This window comes from Pyrus communis, chromosome 6, assembly GCF_963583255.1.
Source record: "Pyrus communis chromosome 6, drPyrComm1.1, whole genome shotgun sequence".
NCBI lineage: Eukaryota > Viridiplantae > Streptophyta > Magnoliopsida > Rosales > Rosaceae > Pyrus > Pyrus communis.
Genome location: NC_084808.1, coordinates 28481560 through 28501036, shown reverse-complemented (window position 1 = coordinate 28501036; position 19477 = coordinate 28481560). Strand labels below are relative to the sequence as shown.

The 19477-nt window shown below is 38.6% G+C and overlaps 3 protein-coding genes across 3 annotated transcripts; 1 reads left to right on the top strand and 2 right to left on the bottom strand.

Annotated features, from left to right (window-relative positions):
- The first annotated feature begins 3330 nt into the window (after window positions 1–3330).
- On the top strand, window positions 3331–4815 carry LOC137736391 (uncharacterized mitochondrial protein AtMg00810-like). The gene is made up of 2 exons (XM_068475669.1): window positions 3331–3481; window positions 3821–4815. Exons 1-2 carry the CDS (start codon window positions 3331–3333, stop codon window positions 4813–4815), a joined length of 1146 nt encoding a protein of 381 aa, XP_068331770.1.
- A 3505-nt stretch (window positions 4816–8320) lies between these two features.
- LOC137736390 (MLP-like protein 31) lies at window positions 8321–9247 on the bottom strand. The gene is made up of 3 exons (XM_068475668.1): window positions 9156–9247; window positions 8829–8951; window positions 8321–8622 (listed from the first exon to the last, which is right to left on the bottom strand). Exons 1-3 carry the CDS (start codon window positions 9245–9247, stop codon window positions 8343–8345), a joined length of 495 nt encoding a protein of 164 aa, XP_068331769.1. The 3' UTR covers window positions 8321–8342.
- Window positions 9248–15310: 6063 nt separating this feature from the next.
- On the bottom strand, window positions 15311–16303 carry LOC137737471 (MLP-like protein 31). The gene is made up of 2 exons (XM_068476962.1): window positions 16064–16303; window positions 15311–15840 (listed from the first exon to the last, which is right to left on the bottom strand). The coding sequence occupies exons 1-2, from the start codon at window positions 16251–16253 to the stop codon at window positions 15563–15565; spliced, it is 468 nt and encodes a 155-aa protein (XP_068333063.1). The 5' UTR covers window positions 16254–16303; the 3' UTR covers window positions 15311–15562.
- Between the last annotated feature and the right edge of the window lie 3174 nt (window positions 16304–19477).

Below are 19477 nucleotides of genomic sequence, written 5' to 3'. Positions count from 1 at the left end.
TACAACATAGAGTTGAATTTGCAATTAATCGAGTTAACCATGGCTACATTTCTTCATGTTTTAATTAAAACTTGTATGTTTCAGAGAAAAACTATAGGATGAAGAACAAGGACAGCATGGTTGGGTACACATTAGGCAGAGCATTCACTGACGAGAGTATTGGATCCACCACCAATCTCTCCACTGCATCTGCTGTCAAGACATGATTCCACCAATCTCTCCATAGTGTTTATGTAAATAATCAAGAGTTATTAGTTACCTTTTATGTTGCTTAAAGTCAACTATAGGCTTGTATATATCTTGTATCAATATGTTATGCATATTAAGTTTTCCAACACTGAAATACACGGCCTCCTCTTATCAAACCCTAAACCCTACTATTCTCTATATGGTATCAGAGCCAGGGGACGGGCCCGTACTGCCACGTGATTGGGTGGGTCCCCATTGGCCCCGCGTGATTGTCCACGTAGGCCCTAAACCCTTTCTCCCGAGCTAACGCCGCCCAACGTTCGATCCTCTCCACGCACCACCCCACTCTCCGCTGCCTCTTCTGCTTCCTCTCCCTCTTCCCCTATGGCCGCATCTCCTGCTTCCCTTCCCACCTTCTTCAACATCTCCCACACCATCAATACTCCCATGGACCGCAATAATTATCTAAGTTGGCGTTCTCAATTTTCCGACATCCTTGAAATTCATGGCCTGGAAGATGTCGTGACCCTCAATACCAAACCTTTCAAGAAACTTGATGATGAAGCTCTTAATCCGAATTATTCTCGCGACAAACTTGTTCTCAGTTGGATCAAGTCTACTTGCTCACCCTCTATCCGTTCTATCCTGCTTCCTTGCAAGTATGCCTTCGATGCTTGGTCTCTCCTGGCAAAACGTTTGTCTCCTGTCTCCAAAACTCACATCCGCACCCTTCGTGAACAACTCCGCACCCTCAAAAAAGACTCCGAGAAGTCCATGTCTGACTATTTGATGCATGCCAAAAGCCTTGCCGATTCCCTTACTGATGCTGGTTCCATTATCTTTGACGACGATCTCATCGAAAGTCTCTTGGACGGCCTTGGTCCTGACTACAAAGAGTTCACCACCGCTGTTCATCTTCGATCTCCTCTCACTTATGATGACTGCTACGACCTGCTCCTTCAAGAAGAACATCTCATCCACAAGATGTCCACACTCTCCTTGTCCAGTATCGGTGCTTTCACTGCCTCTCGTCGTCCTGCTGGCTCGTCTCCGTCGGCTCCCAACGGCCACCGCTCCTCCTTTTCCCATCACTCGTTTGGGCAAGGCAGTGGTCGTGGTCACTTTTGGCGTCATTCCAAACCTAACCGTCCAACACACTGGCATACCCCTCGCCCTACTCCCCGTTCCTCGACCGACACTCGCCCACCTCTTCTTACCACACCGTCCCTACCACCTAAGCCACCAACTTTTGAATATGATGGCTACTGTCAACTGTGTGAAGACTATGGTCACAAAGCCCGCCAGTGTCCCTCCCGAGGCAACTTTGCTTATTTAGCCACTGCGGACTCTCCTTCGTCAACACCTTGGGTGGTCGATTCCGGCGCCACCAACCACATCACTAATGATCATTCCGCTCTCACACAAATTCGTCCATACACAGGTACTGACACTATTATTGTGGGCAACGGCAATCACCTCCCCATTTCTCATGTTGGTAAATCCTCCATCTCTGGTTTACATGGACCTATGTTCCTCAAAGATGTGTTATATGTACCTGCCATTAAGAAGAATCTCTTATCTCTTCGTCGTTTTTGTTATGATAATCACTGTTTCTTTGAGATGGATGATAGTTCTTTTCGTGTGAAGGACAAGAAAACGGGCCAACTCCTTCTGATTGGGCATAGCTATGACGAACTTTACTACATTCGAGCTGCTCCTCACGTTACTCCCAAGCTTGTGTTTTATGGTGAACGGACAACTAGCGACGTGTGGCATGCTCGCTTGGGTCACCCATCCCCTGCTATCCTTCAAGTTTTAGCAAATAAATATCACATTCCTATTAGTGGTGCAGTTTCCTCAAATAACAAATGTCATGTTTGTCCCCTCGGCAAGGCATGTCGCCTTCCATTCTCCTCTCGGACATCTATGACTCACCATCCTTTAGACATGTTACATCTTGATGTATGGGGCCCTGCTCCTATGATATCCAGTTTTGGTTATAAATATTATTTATCTATAGTGGATGATTATTCAAGATTTGTGTGGTTGTTCCCTCTTGTTCGAAAGTCAGATGTCATGCCTACCTTTATCACTTTCAAACGCATGATTGAAAATCGTTTGACTCGCACTATTAAAGTTTTACAAACAGATGGTGGTGGTGAATTCACTAGCATTGCTTTTCGGCACTTTCTTCGTGATCATGGCATCTCACATCAACTTTCTTGCCCACATACGCCGCAACAAAATGGCATCGTCGAGTGCAAACATCGCCATGTTACCAAAATGGGTCTCTGTCTCCTTGCTCAATCACACCTCCCGCAAAAATTTTGGGTGGAGGCATTCACAACTGCTGCATTCCTCATCAACCGGTTGCCTCTTCATCATCTTGGGAATGTTTCTCCTTATGAAAAACTTTTTGCCAAGGTTCCTGATTACCGGTTTCTTAAGACGTTTGGATGCACGTGCTTTCCTCACTTGGTTCCTTACAACAAACACAAGTTGATGCCTAAGTCCATCCCATGTGTCTTCATTGGTTATGACAATCAATACAAAGGCTACCGTTGTCTCGACGTTGCTTCTGGTAAGGTGTATATTTCTCGCAATGTACAATTTGATGAACTCACTTTTCCGTATCACAATCGCATGGCAGATTCTCCTCCTCCTGAGCAGTCTTCTCCACCACTATTTTTGGAACCACTACTGCCTGCCGTCACACCTTTGTCTCCCAGCACCGCTCCACCACCTGCAACAGCACCTGTGTCTCCCTGCCACCTTCTACCACCTGCATTTGCCTCTTTTACGCCCCAATCTTCATCCACGGCCGGTGACGCGCCTCTACTCCCTTCACCAACTGCCCACTTTCAGTCGTCTGCCACTCCCACTGCTGCATCACCGTCACCTGTCCCTTCTCCCGATTCTACTCCTCCACACAAATTTGGGAGCATCAATGCTCTTACTTATACCTCGCCCCGGCATCCCCTTCCTCACGGGTTAACTGTTGTTCTTGCCGATCCACTGTCCATTGAGCCCACTAGTTACACTCAAGCCTCCAAATTTCCTCATTGGCAGCAAGCGATGAAAGAGGAACATGATGCACTTCTTTAAAATCACACATGGTCTCTTGTTCCTGTTACTCCCAATATGAATATTGTGGGCTGCAAATGGGTCTTTCGTGTTAAACGCAAAGTAGACGGCTCCATTGACCGACACAAGGCTCGTCTTGTCGCCAAGGGGTTCAATCAACAAGTTAGTGTTGACTATAACGAGACCTTTAGTCCTGTCGTTAAACCAGGTATTATTCGAACTATTCTTGCCTTAGCCGTCTCACACAACTGGTCCTTGCAGCAACTTGACGTTCGGAATGCCTTCTTGAATGGTATTCTCCACGAGGAGGTTTATATGAAACAACCACCTGGCTTTGTTGATCCCACTCACTCCCAGCATGTTTTTCGCCTTCACAAAGCTCTTTATGGCCTCAAATAAGCACCTCGCGCTTGGTTCCAACGTCTAGCCTCCTTCTTGTGCACTCAAGGCTTTTCCCATAGCAAATCGGATGCATCCTTGTTTACTTACCATTCCTCTACACACTCCCTCTATGTTCTGGTATACGTTGATGATCTTATTGTCACAGGTTCAAACAATGATGCTATTCACAAGTTTCTTGATCAACTATGTACCACCTTTGCTAGCCGCAAGCTAGGTGACCTCCATTTTTTTCTTGGCATGGAAGCTACTCGCCAAGGCAGCCACCTATCTCTTGCTCAAAGCCGTTATGCTTCTGATTTACTCCAAAAGTTTAAGATGGACCAGTGCAAGCCCAGCCCCACTCCATTCCTCTCCTCCTTGCGTCTCTCGGCTTCTGATGGTGCTCCTCTCTCGGAACCTGAAATTTATCGGAGCATGGTTGGTGGACTTCAGTATCTAACTCTCACCCGTCCAGACATTTCCTTTGCAGTTAATCAAGTTTGTCAGTACATGCACAACCCTACCTCCACTCACCTTCAGGCCGTCAAACGTATCTACCGCTACATCAAAGGGACTGTTGAACGTGGTCTTTTATTTCGTTCCTCTCCCGACTTCACTCTTCGCGGCTTCTCTGATGCTGACTGGGCCGGTTCCCTTGATGATCGTCGATCAACCAGTGGTGCCTGCATTTTTCTTGGTCCGAACCTTCTTACTTGGACCGCCAAAAAGCAATCCACCGTGTCTCGTTCTAGCTCCGAAGCCGAATATCGTGCTCTTGCCACCACAGCTGCTGAAATTCGTTGGTTCTGTTATCTCTTCCCTGAACTGGCCATTCCTCTTCGTACTCCACCTTGCATCTTCGTCGACAACATCTCTGCTCTTCACATGGCTGCCAATCCGGTGTTTCATGCGCGTACTCGTCATATCGAGATTGACTACCACTTTGTTCGCGAGCTTCTTGCCCATGGTGTTCTTCAAACTCGCCACATCTCCTCTCATCATCAAGTCGCTGATATCTTCACTAAAGGACTTTCCCGCGATCGATTCTCTTTTCTTGGTTCCAAGCTCAATCTACACTTTGTTTCGTTTCGCTTGAGGGGGGGTGATGAGAGTATTGGATCCACCACCAATCTCTCCACTGCATCTGCTGTCAAGACATGATTCCACCAATCTCTCCATAGTGTTTATGTAAATAATCAAGAGTTATTAGTTACCTTTTATGTTGCTTAAAGTCAACTATAGGCTTGTATATATCTTGTATCAATATGTTATGCATATTAAGTTTTCCAACACTGAAATACACGGCCTCCTCTTATCAAACCCTAAACCCTACTATTCTCTATATTCACAACCCGAACATTGCACTAAACATGCAATCAACTGCGCCTGGCTGTTGCCGAACGATGACAAGAGTTCTTTTATTACTTAAGTGTTGATAAACATGTTCATTTCTATTAGTGTCAGGTGACACATCATTTAGTTTGTAAATTTTGTCTACAAATATAGTCTCCCTAGTATTACCCTTTAGATAAGTAAGTCCCGTTGCTCCATTTGACGTTCACCCTACCACGTATGCAAATTCATAGAACGGTGAAAAATAAAGTTCTTAAATGATTGATTCAACTGACGGTTCGTTTTCTTTGAACATTCCTCATAGCAAGTGGAATGGATAAAATCCTTGACATTAGCCAGATTAATAAGCACGCCAATAGTGGAATTGTAGGCTGAGCTTCTATAATCTATGGTGAAGTAGCTAGCTAGGTATTCAAGTAACCAAGCCCAATGGTTCCGATCTCCATTCCAATAACGACATAGCTCTGCAAATAGTTTGACTACTTTACCCTATGCTTCGAGTGTCTGGCGATTTTGAAAGAGGCAGCAGAAAAAACTGGGAAGTGAAGCAGCCGAGTTATCTAGCAAGGTTGGAACCAAAAGGAAGCTGCTAAATTATACGTTCTTGTCAACTTGTCCGCAGCGCAAGCAAGATCATCAACATCGTCGTCATTACCAACTCATCTATTAATCTCTAGAAGTCATATTTTATTCGTACATCAATGTATAAGCTTTGCATTTTAAGTGACTCATATCTACTTACTAAACTACACGTTAAATTCTTCATCGCGCATTCAACATTGAAATCAATAATGCATAACAGACATTAATATACTATAAAATTTTAACCATACATAATATTGTTTGCAAGCCATTCGCCACAAAGCCTATTCGGTACAATCTCGATATTAACATGCTCTAAGAGAATAATAATATTATTTTTATGTAAGTATTTGGAAGGGAAGTTTTCATGCCTTCTTGTCTTTTGCTTGTATGCCCAGGAATTTGTCAGCGGTGAGGTTTCTCACTTCATTCTTCTTCTTTATTTGTTTGGAAAGTTATTTTTCCTTAAGGTTAGTGCTACAACAAGAGGTAGAGTTTGCTAACGTATACGAGTCTCATCTCTATTGGAGAAATGGTATAAATAGATGGTAAGAATAATTTTTTTTTGTTTTCTTAAATATATACGAAAGAAAGAGATTGAAATAGTATAAAAAGCGGATCCATATGGAACCTATGAATATATTCTTTCTTTGTTTTTTTTTTTTTTAAAAAAAAAAAAGGAGCAAGCTGGTGGCTTCGCCACAGTTGTTCACTCTTTCAGAGATGGGAAGACTCAGAGGCATTTTAGCCTCCCCTGGTCAGCATTTGTGATTCACTAGCGTAAAAAATTGAATTGAAGACGTGCCTTGTAAAAAACGGACCTAAAATTTTCCCAATCACTAGGCCACCCTGTGGTGGTTCTATAAAATATATTCATACAAAATTATAAATTGTAACGTACGTAGCACAAATGATTTTGAAGTAATGCTACACTTATCACTTATTTGTACATTATTTGTATCATCTCTCTAATAGAGGTAGGGCTCGTCAACACATGTGAGTTCCATTTCTATTAAGAGAATTCTCTCCCCTCCTAATCTCTCTCTCCTTCCCTCCTCTCTTATTTGAACGATTACGATTAAATCACGTCAACATTTTATATTGATCTTTTTATAGAGACAAAAAGATAAAAAAACAAAATATAAGAGGAGAAGAGGAAATAGGAGAGAAATAAAAGGGGAGAAACTCCTACTCCAGTAAGATTAACAGTTTTGGGAAAATTATTGAGATGCCACCTTTAAAGATAACTTTTAATATTTTTTAATACATAAAAAAGACTACGATTGCTAATTTTTAAGTCCTCCATTCCATTATCTGGTAGCCTTGACCAATCTGAGGGCCAATTCAGAATTTCCGATCCAGGCTTGCATCTAGAAAACGGGTTTTGAAATTGTTCGGCTATCTGACTCTAAAAAAAATTGTTAAACCGGCTAGGCCTTAAATTGTTGGGCCGGTCCATTTTCTTGTACATCAGGAATGTTTTTCTTTTTGGTACATTGTCATCAAGAAGTTGATTTCATGGTTTGTTAAAAATTTTGACATGTTTATAATAAAAGTATGTCTTGCAGAAACACTTGTGAGTATAAGGCCTCATTTAGTATGCCGTTTAAAGTATCGTTTAGGACTAATAAGATGGAGTAGGTGTTTGGTGTCTGTATGTATTAAATAGTCATCGGATTAAATAATTTAGTTCAATTAATTTTATATAGCTCACACCCGCTTAGTTGTACTCTCCAAAACTACGATATTATTTAGTCAGGTTGCTCTGTCCTCTCTCGCCATCCGCTCTCTCCGTCCCTAGATCCACCACACCCACTGCCAAATCTTGACGCTATGTCCTTAGCGAACCAGAAGGCATCACGGAAGACCAGCTGATGCCTCGCCGACGATCGTATCACTGATGAAGTGATGCCCTGATTACATATCTGAAGAGGATGGTGAAAGAGATGATGAGTAGGCTCTTTGTCTCTACATCGGCTTCATTTCATCCTCCAAAAAAAGGTTTTATAGACTTACCTATCTTTTTGTGTTTAGAATTTCTTTTGATATGGAAATGTGAGCAAAATTGTGAGAAATTCCAAACCACAATATCACCAATGTGACTGGCCATAAAAAAACAACATAACTCTATTTTTTAATATATACCACATAGTATTACAGTCTAATAATATTTATTTTTACTTGCAAGCGAGTTTGATATCAATTTATTCCTCTATTTTTAAATGTAAATATTGTATCAAAAACTCTACTTTTCAATATATTTTGCACACCAAACCGAGGGGTGTCTAGGGTGTGCTCCAGCCCATCCCAACCAACAAAATGTCCTACCTTTAACCTACTCTTAAACTACCATCCTCCCACTTAAATGGCTCATCCCTACCCCAGATTTGGGGCTGAATCCGCGCCTCACTATATCAAACAATTGAAAGAAAAGAAAAAGAGGTTGATCAACTATATAATTTTTTCATTTTAGCATTTATGATTGAGGCTGGTGGGTACATAAAAAAGCCACAAATTTTGCAGAATATAACATAATCACATGAAATAAAGGACATACACCAATAAGTAAAAGTTCCATAAGGTAGCCCTAACCCACACACATCTTATATATATAAACACACAAACATGATTTGATACGAACGAAATAGTCGTCATATCACATGTTTTTATTAGTCACACACATGCAGATAGATCATGATTGCAGCACACAGATTAATCACAGATCATATAATTAAGCCTTAAGCCTTCTGTGCTTATTTTGCATCGGTGCTTGTAAGGTGAGCATCAATATCTTTGGAGACCTCAAATGCAAACTGGAGCAATGTATGTGGATCTTCAAAATCGTCATGGTGCTTCTCATACTCCATAGTCCAGTGCACGTTGCATCCCTCGCCTTTCGGAGTTGCCTGGATGGTGACCTTGAAGCTCTTGTAATGCTCCAAAAGATCTCCTTCAATCACTTTGAAGGTGATCAGATTATTTTCAGCGTCTATGGCTTCAACCAACTCCTCAGCAAATTTGGCTTTTCCATCGGCATACATGAAAATCTCACATAATTAATATGATATCACAAGCTTGAGCTTAGTTAAGTTGGCTAGAACATTGTAAGTTCAAATTCACTCCTCATAAATTAGATATATTTAGTATAAAATGTCGCTTGTGTATTTTAAGGTGGTACATATATATAAAAGAGTAATATAGTTGATATTAATTGAAGCAAGGTAGTTAGGGTTTTACCATGGAAATAATTCCAGTAGACCACAGATCCGACGGTTCCCCAATCACCTTCATGTAGGTCACAGCGCTGAATGTTTCTATTGCTAGCATTGGAGATGTGGTGTGGTTTGTGGGAGGTGGATTGTCTGCCCTTCCATTTCTATACTCTCTCCATGCCCTCCTGTTTATGTGGTCACGGTTAAGCCACGTCAGTATTGTATATTTCTATTACTTTTTGTTTTATTATTTCTATAAAAAAATTAATATAAAATATTGACGTGGCTTAACCGTGACCACACATCATAGGAGGGTATGGGGAGAGTATGGAAATGGAAGGGCAGACAATCCACCTTTGTGGTTCGTGTGTGAACATTTCATGTAACTTAGCAGTAGAAGCCTTGATTTCAATATCGGCCTCCACCTTACCACAATTGCTAGACATTTTCACCAAAAAAGGGTATTTTCCAAGGATTGGCTGTCCTCCCACTTCCGGTGCCCTCCCGTGAGAATGGTGATACTTAAGGATATTTTATCTATATTATAGTAATGTCAAAATGAAAACATAGATATTTTTGTATTTTGTAACTAAACCGAATTGTGAACCTTACATTAGTTTATATTACATGAATTTTGTGTTGTTCCTACATTAATTCTTCATTCACGCCCCTTCTCGATCTCTTAAGCTTGCTTGTTTGTGATGGTTAAAAATATTATTAAAAACAAATGCGAATAAATATTAGAAAATATTGGACTTGACATGTTTTGTCGGCACAAAAACAATTAGCCGACAAAAGATTCAACCAACGAATTATTTTGTCTACACAAGTAATTTGAGCCGACAAACCAGTTTGTTGGCATAGGACTACGCAGCCGAAAAACCATTTTGTTGCGACAAGATTACTTAGTTGACAAAATGTTTTGTCGCGACAAGATCACTAAGCCGACAAATAACTTCATCGTGAAAAAACAACCTGTGCTGACAAAATATTTTGTCGCAATATTGTTTTGGTGACAGGCATAGTTTGACGGCTGAGATTTGTCGCCTTAAAAATGAGCCAACGAAATATTAAGATTCGTCAAGAAAGATCTTGCGCAACATGCTTTTAGCGACAAAATTGCTGACAAAATTTTTCGTTGGGAAAGGCTCTTTGCCAATGAATTTTGACTTTTGCCAACAAACTAATTTTGTCGGCAAAGTGGAAATTTCTAGTAGTGAAGGCAGATAATCCTTGTCCAGTTTCCAAATATTATAGGAGTGTAGTTTGTCGGCAAAGTGGAAATTTCTAGTAGTGAGGGCAGACAATCCTTGTCCAGTTTCCAAATATTATAGGAGGAGTGTAGAGTCATAGAGCCTATATATAGAGTACTTCGTATTTGAATTAAACTGATTGGAACCTTGCACTTATAAAGACGGAGAGGGTGACTACATTCCAACAACAAATAAAACACATGTTTAATAAGTGAGCTGAAATAATTGCCTCCACTCACATTATGTTATTAATTTAAAATATAGCAGGTAATAAAAGGATTGATTGGACATGTCTAATATAACATATTATCTATAGTATAAGGTATATATACATTCATTTTCACTTCCCGCACATCCTTATTATATATATATATATATATATATATATATATATATTTGAAGATAGAGATAAGATAATATAATTTAGCACACCCACTAACTCTCCAAATACCGTTGAAATTCCCATAACAAAATATAAATCTTCAGTATGGCAGTTGTGATCGCATAATTTGTAGAAAAGCTTCTGCAAGCAACAAGGAGAACTTCTGCATTTGGAGTAAGATACTGCTCTACTAAAGATTTTAACCTCCAACACATGAGGTGAACATTCCGTATTGATCACACAGTAAAAATTTTTGTTCCCTGACAGATACGGGTACATGTTCATCTCATATGAAAATACGAGGTGAGGTTCCACCAAGGACATGCTGGTGATATCGACCCCATGCCCAGCGACCTATCTGAATCCAAGGGTGAATGAAACTAGAGCTATGATGATTGTTGTTAATCTAACCACAAGTCACTGCTCATTACAAGCATGCAAAGAGAATCACATGTATCACATGAAAGGGAAAAGGTCTATGCATGCTTAGCTTTATCAAAACCAACAGGATCTTCTTCGGATTATTTTGTTGAGAATTTTAGAGATTCGTGAATTGTATCAGTTCATCATATATTGTGCGGTCAATTTTTTTCAAGTATTGTTTATGTTTAATTTTAAATAAAAATATTTAAAATAATTTCTAACTGCAAGATGTATGATGAACGGACATGATTGACGGATCTTCGGGATTCTTACAAAGAGGATCCGGCGAGGTCTTGAAAGGGTTATGGTACTTTCTCATGATATGATTAATGCTAAGGACACTAAATTTGCAAACTAAATTATGTGTCATCAATTGAAATGAGCACGTTTATTAACACTTAAGCAATAAACCAATCATCAACTTTTATGTCCTTTAGTTTTCAAAATTAGTTTACAAATTGAGTATATGTAGCATTTCCCCCGTAATATTATCTCATAGGGTAATGTTAGGAAAACTAAGTTTTTAAACAAAATTTTGTAAACTAAATGACATGGAAGTTGATGATTGGATTATTACTTAAGTGTTAATAAACGTGTTTATTCCTATTAGTAATACATCATTTAGTTTGCAAATTTTATTTATAAATTTTGTCTTCCTAGCATTACCTTGTTACATATTCAATTATCTGAAGATATATTATATTCACACACCCCAAATTACTTCTCATACACCTTTTTAATTTTTTAATATTTTCTAAACACCACTAACACTTGATAGAAAAATATTAAAAAATTAAAATGACGTGAGAGAAGTAATTTGGAATGTGTGAATATAATCTCCCTTATCTGAAAACTAATTGTTTTTCCTCGATTAATTCGGGTACTTTTTGCATCTTCCCAAGCTGATCTTGAGATTGTATTAAATGTGGATCGCAGTGGCGTTGCGGATAACAAGGGCAACCCCATCAATGGTGACAAGCTGATTGCTTTGATTTCTGCTATTGTATTAAGGGAACACCCCGGAACCACCATAGTGACTGATGCGCATACAAGTATGGTGCTTACAAGATTCATCACGAATCGAGGGGGTCACCATTGCTTATAACGTCTTGGTTATCGAGAAGTGATTGATAAGGGAGGGCAGCTTAATCAGACAGGCATTGAAACTCATCTCATGATGGAAACATCTGGACATGGTGCTCTTAAAGAGAACCGTTTCCTTGATGATGGTAATTAGCATTGTGGTTTTTGCATGTTATGTTTTTGCTTCCTTAATTTTGTTCTAATTTAAATTCCACTGTAGCTTATTTATCGTATTTGGGATTGAATAACCGTTCATTGGGGCTTACATGGTGGTAAAGATCAACATCGAAATGGTACGCATGAAGCTTGCAGGATGGGACAAAAGGGCTGGAAGCATCATAAAAGACCTTGAAGAACCATCAGAGTCCATATAGCTAAGGATGGACGGAGTTTTAGAGCCTAGATATGCAAAAGAAAAAGCGGTTGAGGCCATTGAAATGTTCCAAGAGTACGTTGAGGCAACCGTTTTGAGCTCAATGAATTATAAGTCCATGCAAGGTTCATTTAACTTACTGACATGCGACAACTCTCCACATCCTAATTTTTTATACAGTATGTGCATTGACTTGTAGGAGGGACGACTTGAAGGGTGGGAGTTAGATTTGTGTGGCGATTGTTGGGTCAGCGAAGAGTGTTTGGTAAACTCAATTGTTGCAGCTGCTGGAGTTGATGCTCACATGTACAGGTGCTGTACAGAATAGAGTTGAATTTGCAATTGATCAAGTTAACCATGGCTACATTTCTTCATGTTTTAATTGAAACTTGTATATTTCAGAGCAAAACTATAGGATGAAGAACATGGACAGCATGGTTCGGTACACATTAGGCAGAAGAAAAAACTGGGAAGTGAAGCAGCCTAGCTAGCTAGCAAGGTTGGCACCAAAAGGAAGCTGCTAAATTACACGTTCTTATCAATTTATCCGCACCGCAAGCCAGATCATCAGCGTCGTCGTCATCACCAACTCATCTATTAATCTCTAGGAGTCATATTTTATTTGTACATCAATGTATAGGCTTTGCATTTTAAATGACTCTTATCTACTTACTAAACTATACGTTAAATTCTACATTCAACATTGAAATTAGCAATGCATCACAAACATTAATATACTATAAAATTTTAACCATGCATAATATTGTTTGCAAGCCATTCGCCACAAAGCCTATTTGGTACAATCTCAAGAGATTAATAATATTATTTTTATGTAAGTATTTGAAAGGGAAGTTTTCATGCCTTCTTGTCTTTTGCTTGTATGCCTAGGAGTCAGTGGTGAGGTTTCTCACTTTATTCTTCTTCTTTATTTGTTTGGAAAGGTATTTTTCCTTAAGGGTAGTGCTACACGAAGAGGTAGAGCCTGCCAACGTATATGAGTTTCATTTCTATTGAAGAGATGGTATAAATAGATGGTAAGAATAACTTTTTTTGTTTTCTTAAATATATACGAAAGAAAGAGACTGAAACAGTATAAAAAGTGGATCCATATGGAACCTATGAATATATTCTTTCTTTTTTTTTTTTTTAAACAAGGGGAGCAAGCTGGTGGCTTCACCACAGTAGTTCACCTTTTCAGAGATGGGAAGACTTAAAGGCATTTCAGCTTTCCCTAGCCACCATTCGTGATTCACTAGCGTAAAAATTGAACTGAAGACGTACCTTGAAAAAACGGACCTAAAATTTTTCCAATCACTAAGCCACCCCGTGGTGGTTCTATAAAATATATTCATATAAAATTATAAATTGTAACGTACGTAGCACAAATGATTTTGAAGTAATGCTACACTTATTACTTATTTGTACATTATTTGTATAATCTCTTTAATAAAGGTAGGGCTCGTCAACATATGTGAGTTCCATGTTTATTAAAAGAATTCTCTCCCCTCCTAATCTCTCTCTCCTTCCCTCCCCTCCTATTTGAACGGTTACAATTAAATTACATTAACATCTTATATTAATCCTTTTATAGAGACAAAAAGATAAAAAGCAAAATGTGAGAAGAGAAGTGGAAAGATGAGAGAAATAAAAGGGAAGAGACTTCTAATCCAGTAAGATAAGCATTTTTGGAAAAATTATTGAGACGCCACCTTTGAAGATAACTTTAAAATTTTTTTTTTAATACATAAAAAAGACTACGATTGCTAATTTTTCATTCAGTAAAAATATTTTGGATGACTCGAGATGGGGGTCCTTCATTCCATTGTCTGCTAACCCAGACACATCTGAGGCCCAATTTAGAATTTCCGATCCAGGCTTTCATCTAGAAAATGGGTTTTGAAATTGTTCGGCTCGAAAAGAATTTGTTAGACAGGCTAGGCCTTAAATTGTTGGGCTGGTCCATTTTCTTGTATATCAGGAATATTTTTCTTTTTAGTACATTGAAATCAAGAAGTTGATTGTTAAAAGTTTTGACACGTTTATAATATAAGTATGTATTGCAGAAACACTTGTGAGTATAAGGCCTCGTTTGGTACGTCATATATAGCACCGGTTAGGACTAATAAGATGGAATGGGTGTTTGGTGTCTATATGTATTAAATAGTCATCAGATTAAATAATCTGGCCCTACCAATTTTATACAGCTCACATGCGCTTAGTTGTACTCTCCAAAACTACGATATTATTTAGTCGGGTTGATCAGTCCTCTCTCGCCATCCGCTCTCTCCATCCCTCGATCCACCTCACCCACCGCCAAATCTCAATGCCATGTCCTTAGCAAACCACAGGGCATCGTTAAAGACCATCCGATGCCTCGCCGACAATCGTATCACTGATGAAGTGATACCCTGATTACAAATTTGAAGAGGATGGTGAAAGAGATGATGAGTAGGCTCTTTGTCTCTACATCGACTTCATTTCAGCCTCCAAAAAAATGTTTTACTGACGTACCTATCTTTTTGTGTTTAGAGTTTCTTTCGATTTGGAAATGCGACCAAAATTGTGAGAAATTCCAAACCATAGTATCACCAATGTGGCTGGCCATAAAAAACAACATAACTCTATTTTTTAATATATACCACATAGTATTACGGTCTAATAATATTTCTCTTTACTTGCAAGCGAGTTTGATATTAATTTATTCCTCTATTTTTTAATGTAAATATTGTATCAAAAACTCTACTTTTCAATATATTTTGCATCCCAAACCGAGGGGTGTCTAGGGTGTGCTCCAGCCCATCCCAACCTACAAAATGTCCTACCTTTAATCTACTCTTAAACAACCATCCTCCTACTTAAATGGCGCATCCCTAACCTAGATTTGGGCTGAATCCGCGCCTCACTATATCAAACAATTGAAAGAAAAGAAAAAGAGGTTGATCAACTATATAATTTTTTTCATTTTAGCATTTATGATTGATGCTGATGGGTACATAAAAAAGCCACAATTTTTGCAAAAGATAATATAATCACATGAAATAAAGGACATACACTAATAAGTAAAAGTTCGATGAGGTAGCCTTAACCCATGCACATCTTATATAAATAAACACACAAACATGATTTGATACGAACGAAACAGTCGTCATATCAAATGTTTTTATTAATCACACACATGCAGATAGATCGTGATTGCAGCACACAGATTAATCACAGATCATATAATTAAGCCTTAAGCCTTCTGTGTTTATTTTGCATCGGTGCTTGTAAGGTGAGCATCAATATCTTTGGAGACCTCAACTGCAAACTGGAGCAATGTATGTGGATCTTCAATATCGTCATGGTGCTTCTCATACTCCATAGTCCAGTGCACGTTGCATCCCTCGCCTTTCGGAGTTGCGTGAATGGTGATCTTGAAGCTCTTGTAATGCTCCATAAGATCTCCTTCAATCACTTTGAAAGTGATCAGATTATTTTCAGCGTCTATGGCTTCAACCAACTCCTTAGCAACTTTGGCTTTTCCATCTGCATGCATGAAAATCTCACATAATTAATATAATATCACAAGCTTCAGCTTAGTTAAGTTTGCTAGAACTGTGTATTTCTCCCACTGCACTTAAGTTCAAAACCCCTCTCCATAATTTAGATAAATTTAGTATAAAATGTTGTTTGTATATTTTAGGGTTTAGGGTTATATAGAAGAGTAATACAGTCGATATTAATTGAAGCAAGGTAGTTAGGGTTTTACCGTGGAAATAATTCCAGTAGACCACAGATCCGATGGTTCCCCAATCACCTTCATGTAGATCACAGCCCTGAATGTTGCTATTGCTGACATTGGAGATGTGGTGTGGCTTGTGTGTGAACATTTCATGGAACTTGGCAGCAGAAGCCTTGATTTCAACATCGGCCTCCACCTTACCACAATCGCTAGACATTTTCACCAAAAAAACGTGTTTGCAAATTATAGGAGGTGTGGAGTGCTTTACCCTATATAGTACTTCTTAGTTTGAATAATACTTACTGGAGCCTTGCACTTATATAGATGGAGAGGGTGACTGCATGTTTTCCACTCATAATATGTTATTAATTGATAGTAGATAATAGAAAGGGCCCACCACCAACATGTGGGTCTCATTGCTTTTAAAAAGATGGTACAAATGATGGTGTAAATATGTAGTAAGAGTATTATTTTTGGGTAATAAAAGGATTGATTGTATATATCTACTATAGCATATTATTAAGTGTAATTCTAGAGTGACTAAATTTTTTTTAACTAAATGACATAAGAGTTGATGATTGAGTTTTTATTAACGTGCTTATTTTTATTGGTGATACATTATTTAGTTTGTAAATTTCATTTACAAATTTAGTCTATTTAGCATTACTCTATTATTAGTTATTAGTTATTATTATTATTATATACTTGAAAGATAGAGATGAGATGATTGAGCAAATTAAATAATTTCAGTGGGGAGGCAAGATCGTGACGGGGGAGCTAACTCTCCAAGTACGTCTATATATATATATATATATATATATATATATATATATATATATATATATCACCACATAATTTGTAGAAAAGCTTCTACAAACAAAGAGGAAATTAATTCTGCATTTGGAGTAAGATAACGCTCTACTAAAGATTTTAACCTCCAATAAATGAAGTGAACCATACCGTATTGTTCACAATTAAAAATCTTTGCTCCCTGACAGATATGGGTATATGTACTCATATATGAAATTACTGGGGACAGAAAATTAAATACAAGGTCCTGCCATAGACAGCCTTGTGATATTCAACCCATGTCCAGCGGCCTAGCTGAATTCAAGGGTGAATGAAACTAGAGTGGGAGAGTAATGGCTCTGTCTTCTATGGCCAAAGTATTAAACACACTTTAGTACATAACAGGCTGTGATGATTAATTGTTGTTGATCTAACCACAAGTCACTACTCATTACTGTTGAAGATAGAAACCATATCAGCAGAAGAGTGTCTGTTAGAAATGCTGTTAGTAGCTGTTAGAGTTTGTAAGAGTTTTTTAAGTCAGTTAACTCCAGCTTAAGACACAAGAAAGCTCATGAGAGCTATATAAAGTTGTAGTAGTATCTATGTAATTCACTCAGAAGTAATACACTCAAATATTATCTCTCTCATCAATTCCTTTCTTTTCTGCTTTCTCGTTCATTTAATCTTTCTCTGAGTTCTTCATGTTCATCTGTTAACAATTATAATACTAATTGCATTTCACATAATAACATCTATAGAGAGGTTCTGTTCTAATTTAGGTATTAAACCAAGGAAAATGCTAATCCGACTGGCCCAAAAGATAATAGCATATCAAAGGAGAAAAAACCACTTGCAGAGACTTTCCATTATCGTGCATGCCTTAGCTAATTAATTATCATATCCTGATGGTGGTTTGCTCCATAATTTTCAAAGATTTTCTGGATAATGGTTTATTTTATTGGATTATCAAGTTTACCATCCGGATCTCACTTCCATTGTTTATGTATTTATATGTCTGTGGATCTTCAACGAACCTACCAGCTAGTAGCTGTTAAATGGAAAGTCTCACAGGATATGCTAATAATGATTTATTTAAATTTAGTAGCTGTTAAATGATAATGATGTGTCTTTGGATCTTCAACTAACATTCCACATTTAATAGTACCAGCAAACTTGCTGAGACATACCAGAAGTCTATCGGATCGTGTTGAAAGAAACATTAATGATTGATACCTCCATAGCATTATTGGAGTGAATGATTGTATATGATATTAAGCCGTTAAGATCTTTGGATATGAAGTGTGTGTGTGGGTGTATATATTACATCACGATAAAACTAATTTAAATTTGTATTATTTTAATTAATGATAAGATTAAAGAAATCAATGATTTATGTTAGGGTGCTTTAGATTTAGCCCCTTACAACTGTTGAACTCTAGACATAAACTGTGACATCCCACATCGCCCAGGGGAGTGATCCTTATATGTATATTTCCATCTCTACCTAGCACGAGGCCTTTTGGGAGCTCACTGGCTTCGGATTCCATCGGAACTCCGAAGTTAAGCGAGAAGGGGTTAGAGCAATCCCATGATGGGTGACCCACTGGGAAGTTGCTCGTGAGTTCCCAAAAACAAAACCGTGAGGGAATGGTAAGCCCAAAGCGGACAATATCGTGCTACGATGGTAGAGTGGGCCGGGAAAGTGATCCGCCCCGGGCAGGGATGTGACAATTTGGTATTAAAGCCTAACCCTGGCCGTGGTGTGCCGACGAGGACGTCGGGCCCCTAAGGGGGGTGGATTGTGACATCCCACATCACCTAGGGGAGTGATCCTTATATGTATATTCTCATCCCTACCTAGCACGAGGCCAAGTGGTCCCCCCAGGCCAGGATGTGTCAGTTTGGTATTAGAGCCTAACCCTGGCTGTGGTGTGCCGACGAGGACGTCGGGCCCCTAAGGGGGGTGGATTGTGACATCCCACATCGCCCAGGGGAGTGATCCTTATATGTATATTCCCATATTTACCTAGCACGATGTCTTTTGGGAGCTCACTGGCTTCGGGTTCCATCGGAACTCCGAAGTTAAGCGAGAAGGGGCTAGAGCAATCCCATGATGGGTGATCAATTGGGAAGTTGCTCGTGAGTTCCCAAAAACAAAACCGTGATGGAATGGTAAGCCCAAAGCAGACAATATCGTGCTACGGTGGTGGAGCAGGCCCGGGAAGTGATCTGCCCCGGGCAGGGATGTGACATAAACCCACCTATATTAAAACATCTAAATAAAACCCACATTTTGAATTTGATGCCATGTAAGATAAAAGATGTCCATACATTTAAATTTATTAACAACACCATGCCACCAACATATTATGGCTATTATGGTTTTTTTTTGTAGACTTTTAATTTATTGTCTTTTGTTTGTCAACAACATTCAATTAGTTTAAGTTTTTTTTTTTTTTTTTTGCTTTTAATTCTTTTTTTTTTTTTAAAAGAAGTTCTTTTCTTCTTTTATGTGAAATCGCCTAATCCAAATCTAATAAGTTCAATATACATTCTATTGATAAAGTAGATACATTAACTTGTGAAAATTAAAAAAAAAAAAAAAAAAAAGGTAAAAATAAACTAGTAGATACATTGTTTCTTGTAAAA

Coding starts and splice junctions, on each gene's coding strand:
- LOC137736390 (XM_068475668.1), bottom strand. CDS start 9,247: ATGTCTAGCAATTGTGGTAAGGTGGAGGCCGATATTGAAATCAAGGCT. Junction 8,952..9,155: donor TTCACACACGAACCACAAAG/GTGGATTGTCTG, acceptor ATGGAAGGGCAG/ACAATCCACCTCCCACAAAC. Junction 8,623..8,828: donor GTCTACTGGAATTATTTCCA/TGGTAAAACCCT, acceptor TTTCATGTATGC/CGATGGAAAAGCCAAATTTG.
- LOC137736391 (XM_068475669.1), top strand. CDS start 3,331: ATGAATATTGTGGGCTGCAAATGGGTCTTTCGTGTTAAACGCAAAGTA. Junction 3,482..3,820: donor TAGTCCTGTCGTTAAACCAG/GTATTATTCGAA, acceptor TTATTGTCACAG/GTTCAAACAATGATGCTATT.
- LOC137737471 (XM_068476962.1), bottom strand. CDS start 16,253: ATGTCTAGCGATTGTGGTAAGGTGGAGGCCGATGTTGAAATCAAGGCT. Junction 15,841..16,063: donor CTACTGGAATTATTTCCACG/GTAAAACCCTAA, acceptor TCATGCATGCAG/ATGGAAAAGCCAAAGTTGCT.